Source organism: Lytechinus variegatus, chromosome 6, assembly GCF_018143015.1.
Source record: "Lytechinus variegatus isolate NC3 chromosome 6, Lvar_3.0, whole genome shotgun sequence".
Classification (NCBI taxonomy): domain Eukaryota; kingdom Metazoa; phylum Echinodermata; class Echinoidea; order Temnopleuroida; family Toxopneustidae; genus Lytechinus; species Lytechinus variegatus.
In genome coordinates this window covers 32,154,401-32,160,957 of record NC_054745.1, presented here as the reverse complement: position 1 = coordinate 32,160,957, position 6,557 = coordinate 32,154,401, and the positions used below count along the sequence as shown (strand labels likewise).

The 6,557-nt window shown below is 41.6% G+C and overlaps 1 protein-coding gene across 2 annotated transcripts; it reads right to left on the bottom strand.

Moving 5' to 3' along the window:
- Nucleotides 1-502: 502 nt before the first annotated feature.
- Nucleotides 503-6,198, bottom strand: LOC121417383. 2 transcript variants are annotated; one of them, XM_041611068.1, is made up of 4 exons: nucleotides 1,535-6,198; nucleotides 983-1,432; nucleotides 702-851; nucleotides 503-584 (listed from the first exon to the last, which is right to left on the bottom strand). In XM_041611068.1, exons 1-3 carry the CDS (start codon nucleotides 2,919-2,921, stop codon nucleotides 703-705), a joined length of 1,986 nt encoding a protein of 661 aa, XP_041467002.1. In that variant the 5' UTR covers nucleotides 2,922-6,198; the 3' UTR covers nucleotides 503-584; nucleotide 702. The 2 variants fall into 2 exon arrangements, with proteins under 2 accessions (XP_041467002.1, XP_041467003.1); XM_041611069.1 differs by lacking the exon at nucleotides 503-584 and having other exon boundaries at nucleotides 615-851; nucleotides 1,535-5,274; nucleotides 5,800-6,198.
- Between the last annotated feature and the right edge of the window lie 359 nt (nucleotides 6,199-6,557).

Sequence of the window (6,557 nt, the reverse complement as noted above, 5' to 3'; positions counted from 1 at the left end):
CAAACTCGGGTAAAACATCGTCATAAGGTTCAACATTATTATTTACATTATTATTTACATTATCTCCGTACAACTCCACAAACGGAGGCGATTCATTTCCATATACATTCACAAAAGGGGGGGATTCGTTTCCCCCGCCATACAAATCCACAAACGGTGGCGATTCATTTCCATAAACATTTACAAAGGGGGGCGATTCATTTCCATATAGAGTCACAAAAGGGGGAGAGTCGTTACCGGTGCCGCCTTCCAATTCAGGAAAAGATGGCGATTGCCCCCGAGCTGCAACGCGGGTGCGTAAAGCTTCAAATCTACGAACAATATTGGTATAGATTGATTTCAAACTTCGATTTAACAACTGATAATCATTTAAAATGGGATATATTACAGTGGTTCGAAGTTCTTTGATCCAGGTTAAGGCTGTTTCTTTTTCTTGTGTTGACCCCAAAGAATCCAGGGCAAATTCGGTTAACTCGGCAATAAGTCCATTCACCTCTTCAATAAATTCGAGGGCTTGCAAACGTCGTTGAGTAGGAGACACCGGCGATGAAGGGGCTGTTTCCGCCATCTTTTCAGATGAATTTCTGCATAAAAAATAAAAAGAAAAAAACATTAAGTATTTTTTTCAAACACACAAGGCATCCATGCTAACATATAATTAGTTTTTTGGTAAATAAAATAATACACAAACAAATAGTTACCTTAATGACAAGATTTAGGACTCTTTCTTTTCAGGAGACGGGTAGAGCGTCTTCGATATGGTGTATCAGGGCGGAACTCTGTCAACAGATCCCGTCTAGCACGCTGTGGAGAGTTGACAATCTCTTCCCGATATACAGTGGTTGTGGGTTCTGAAGATAAAAAAGATGAATATAAAAAAATTTTAATCGAGAGGCCTGTTTTAAATACATTTCATAGCATATAAAAATACATGCATTTTTTACACTCTATTCGATACACAATTCTATAAACAAATACTTACGTTCAAATGGTGGAACATATCCTTCAAGACAGATCACATCGTCGTCTTCCTCTTCAATCGTTGGTGTTGGGAGCAGGTACCCCTCTGTTCCTCGGGTTGGGGAGTCTGGAATGTCGCGACGGTTGTAGCAAGGACTCCAAGGGGTCACAACGAAAGGTGTTGAGACCGGCAGATCGGTAGATGAGCTTACGATGTGTCTTTCATCTTGGTTCATGTCAGCATCCTCTTTGGCAGGGGTTAAGACAGCATCAACTTCTTGAACATTGAGAGCAGCAATCCCCTCGAAAGCGGCGTCTTCAAAGTTCCACTCCTCAAAGGATTCTGAGCAATCTAGCATGTTGGGTGGTGGTGTTGGTGGAACATGATCAGGTTTGGGTGTAGAGGTCCTGGGTTGTGGGGTGTGAAGAGCGGCTTCTGGTTCGAGAGTTGTAGGTCGAGAGGTCGATGCTTCTGTAAATAAATAAACAAAAAATAAACGATCGTTACCTTTTTTGCCAAGTTTTATAGATAAAACCAAATTGCAACGCAAAAAAATAATTAACTTTTACCTACCACGTTCTGCTCGGGGAATCCACAAATTGGCAATGTCGCGATGTTCAATGAGCTTCAGTAGGTTGCAATCGCTACACCTTTCGACCAAGGGCCTCGGTTGTTCAGGAGGGTCATCATAGGGATCACGGGGTATTTTGACCCGTTCCAGGTCTTCGATGACTTTTTCTTGGGCTGTCAGCTTCGCTTCAAACTCATCCCTCTCTCTCATGGCATACATCTGACGGCGCCTCGAAGCCTCTAACAGGACGGCCAACATCAGCCAGATGTCGTCTTGCCTGCTCAGCTGTAGTTCTCGGTCTTTGTCGTCCAACATGGTTAACGTATGAAGAAGGGTAGGAATGAGGAGAGTACTCAAGGTGTTGTATTTGCCATTGAGTTCCTTCACTACACCTGTCAGGTATTGGATTTCCCTTTCTTTTGCTACGTTTGCTACCAAGAGATCCCTTTCTGCGGGATTCTTGACGTTCAATTCAGTAATCTTTTTTGCCATGGACTCCGCCCTAGGATGATACCGGAAATAGGAAGGCATAAAGTCAAGCTTTCCACCACGCTCTACAATGGTATTCATTATCTCTTGGGCCTCTTTCACATATTCCGCTCGGGTACTCATGTGCTTATCCGCATCGTAGACAGTGCCAAAAACAGACTCCCACCAGGTATAATCTCTCATACCCTGGAACATGCTCTCGATTTTATCCACTGCCTCATTCTCAATCTTCTTACATTCTTCCATCTCCTGAGGGTTTGATTTCAGGTGTGCAATCTGACCGGCAACATACTTATCCCAAGCCATAAAGCCGGGTTTTTCAGACAGTTTCTCAAACAGAGCCACGTAACTGATACCATAGCATTCGTCATACATTTCTTGCGCCTGTTGAAACGATACATACTCTTCTTCGGGGGCACGCCCCTCATCAACATCCAACCCGCTATTGTCAATCACCATCCCCTCATCCTTCTTGCTCGATTCGCCGAAAAACAAATCATCGACAATTTCATGGACACCTTTATCATGCTCGTTAGGAGAAGCGGGGCTTTCAAACGTCATACTGGTAGCGGTACTGCTAGTGCTGGTAGTGCTAGCAGTGCTACAGGTGCTGATGGTACTAGCAGGGCTCTCAGGGGAATTCATAGCATCATTCAAACAGGGATTTTTCAAGGCATCAGCCAAACTCACAATGGCTCCGTTAGGATCTCTAACACACAACTTTCGTCCTGGGGGTGTCATTGTTTCAGAGAAACGCCCCTCGCTCCTTTCACGACCGTCAGCATGGTCAACACACTCCCACCGGTTGTATAATTCTCGCGCCTCAATACAGTTTGCACATGGGCGTACCACCATTCTACTCACACAAGGGGGGGACAGATCCATTTTGACGCGGTCCATGGCAACGTAAGATTATCAAATATGAATTAAAACAAATTGACCAAAATTAATTGTTGGATTTCAAAGCGAGACCTCTCTGGTTGCTCAGAGCTAAAAACACAAAATAACAAAAAACATACAATTTATTCTTCATCACATGGACCCACAGTAAACATCAACTGTTCACAACGAATCGTCTTGTCATCTTCCGTTTGAAAATAAACACACACACCATAGGGTTCCCATAAATAACCAAAAGCTTTTTCGCGAGTATAATAAATGTGACAATAATCGCCTGCCCAATTTTCTTCTAAGCGAAGTAACACCTTACGAACGCAATAAGATTTATCATCGCATAATTCATATTCAACATCCGTGTCACTTTTCCACATGCAATTATCTACAAAATGAATTTCGCTATCAAAATTGGCAACTTCTTTCGAACCCATAATTTATCAGACACACGCTCTGAAAATAAGACTTAAATTTTTAACTTACCAATTAACATGTACAGAAAAAACCAATAATATCCAAAGCTAAACAACTGTTCTTGAAAATCTATCTATCCCTCCATGGATGACTAAACGCCATAGAATGAGCTTATCATTTCCATCCACATGCCTGCAAATTAAAGAATTGAAATACATGACAAATAAGTGCATCTTCAAAAGATATAAATTATGTACAAGTAAGATATAATGCAACCTTAGCCTCCACATACTTTTTACTTATAATATAATATACAATTTTCATTTGATGCAACCATTACCTTCTGGACACTTGCACGCTTACCATCATCAGGAATGAGATCAATCGCCGACATTGGTTTAAGGATGGAGACACTCTGTCTGGCATGGAGCAATATTGCTCCCAGGATCTTACCCAGTGCTCTCATCTCTCCATTTATTAGCCTGGAAGTGGAAGCAAGTGTTGAGGGTACCATTTTGCCTGCAATATTAAAATAAAAGAATGGCAAGTCAAATATTACGCATTCAACATTGTTTTTCCTTGCAGACAATCCAGATTTAGACACATACACAAATCAATTAGCATGGCAATTTGAAATGAATGCCAACTTTTGTTACAAATAAGTTGCATATTTCATTTACCAATGCAAACAGAATTTGCATTGGATTTGTACATACCACATCTGTAAAAAGAGCAAGATATGCAGTTCCCTCAAGGGCGTAGTACATGAAGCACAAGGCTTATCGAGTGTGTTTGCAAAGCACAGTATGGTCAACACTTTACATAAGTTACAGTGTATCTTTGATGCTTGACCATGTTCTATCCTGTATCCATCCACAAAGTTCTTTCCATATTCATCCTCTTGGTGAGTAGTTCCACGAGCTCTTGAACCAGCTTTCTTTCTCTTCACTAAACCAAAACACCCATCAATGCAAACAATCACTTGACCAGTGACCTTAAAATTAGATAAAGGCAACATCTTGTCAGCAAATAATATGGAAAACAAACTTTAGTACATGAATGAGTAGTTCTACCAGCACTTGAACCAGCTTTCTTTCTCCTCACCAAACCAAAGCACCCATTAATGCAAACAATAACTTGACCAGTGACCTTAAAATTAGATAAAGGCAACATCTTGTCAGCAAATGATATGGAAAACAAACTTTAGTACATGAATGAGTAGTTCCACCAGCACTTGAACCAGCTTTCTTTCTCCTCACCAAACCAAAGCACCCATCATTGCAAACAATCACTTGACCAGTGACCTTAAAATTAGATAAAGGCAACATCTTGTCAGCAAATAATATGGAAAACAAACTTTAGTCCATGAATGAAGACATTTTACCTGCAATAAAATTGGCAGAATTGTGATTTTATGTACCAATGCAAACAGAATTTGCGCATTGGATTTGTACATACCGCATTTGTGAGCAACTTTGGGTCTGACATGCACTTACAAAATCCTATATTGTATTTTTAATAATTGCTCATAGCTACTATGCTCATCATAGCTACTATGATCATAGCTACTATGCTTATGTTTGCTCAGAGCTACTATGAGCAAATTAACACATTAACTACATGTAAGCATGGTTTAAAGGGATCAATCGATTGTTCACCACACCAGCTAAGCCACTGCTTCCATGCCGACTCGTTGGTTCTATCTCGCCAAGAGGGGGCGATGAGACTTGAAGCGTGTTCAGAAAATCCAGCTGAGCGCCAACATTTGTTGAGATGATCCAAACAGTTAGCTTGAGGCCTGGAAATGGATTCCGATGCTTCACAAGAGGATTGGTTGGTAGGAGGGGTATGTCGATCAGAAACAGAAGGGTCTTGGGAAACCATGGTTGGCCCTCCAAAGGGGGGCGATTAACAACGCCTTGTCCACCTTGTCTTCTCGAAACTTCTGTAAGGAGACAAAATGGCGGAAATAAATACAAGATGAGCGAATGCCAAGAGATTGAAAAAGCATCCACCACAAATGCCCTTGGGTTACTCTTCCATAAGACATAACGTGGTAAGGTCCATACCCAGACCAAAGACGATTGTTGTCACGCCTGTGTTTTATCATCAGGAATGGCATTTATTCTTCGTAGGCTTGACACATTAGTGCTGGCATGAAACGTTTCCACTAACTGTGGTAAAGAGTTTTAATTTTTGTATCTAGAATATTACTAGACCTTGACCTAAGCTAGAGTGATTATACAAATACAAGCAAAGCAGCACAAATGGCAGCAGTTTTTTAGACTTCTAATTGTACTTCCAACCAAGTTCCAACATTTATGACTTCGATCATAGTTAGATTTCTACTCAGAATTTATAGGGTCTAGTTATTGACCAAATACTACTGAAATAAGTACTGGTAACTTGAGTTACCTCTACCAGTAAGAGTAAGTCTTTATAGAACATAGACTCTCAAGTAAATAATTACCAATTTTTATTCCCCAATCTTGCGGGCGCGTTGTCACCACCCCGTCTCTGAACTTCCTCACCGCCGAGGTGCAGCATCTGGTTCACACTGATCCGGGAGTAAACCCAATTGCTCTAGAGGCCGACCAACGCCAACTCCGACTTCCCCTGCTTGATTTACGTCTTCACCATCTCGCTCGACATCTGACTCCCACTCTGAATCAGTCGAAACGGGAGCGGGGCTTGAAATGGGCAACTCGATCTCGTCTGAATCCATCATTTCTTAGAAAGTTACCAGGCTAGGCCAGCGACAGAGCTAGATGATCATCATGCATAACATTCTCACATCTGAAAATTGGTCAACATGTTACGACGCAATGGCCATTGAAAGTTGAAGGTCACGCCCATTTTTATCAAAACAAGGAGAAAAGGGCGGGCTGTAGCGCAAGAACCGACGGACCGATTTGACTATTTTTTTTTGTTTTGTTCGTGGGCCATGGTGAATTTCATGTGTACCAATTTACAACGAATTCTGAGACGGTCGGGCGCAACCACTGGGTGAATCCAGATGGAATGACCCTACTTTCCTACTTGGTTAATTTTGGGTTAGCCTTTCAAAGAGGCCTACAATACTTTTTTTCTACTTTTCCTGTGTCTTGAATATTCAAGACTAGACTAGCGTTTTCTTCACTGGCTGAGGGTACATCAGGTTGAACACGTAAAATGCTGCCAAATATTCAGCAGTGGCTGACAATAATGTGCAACACTCAATCCTCTCCC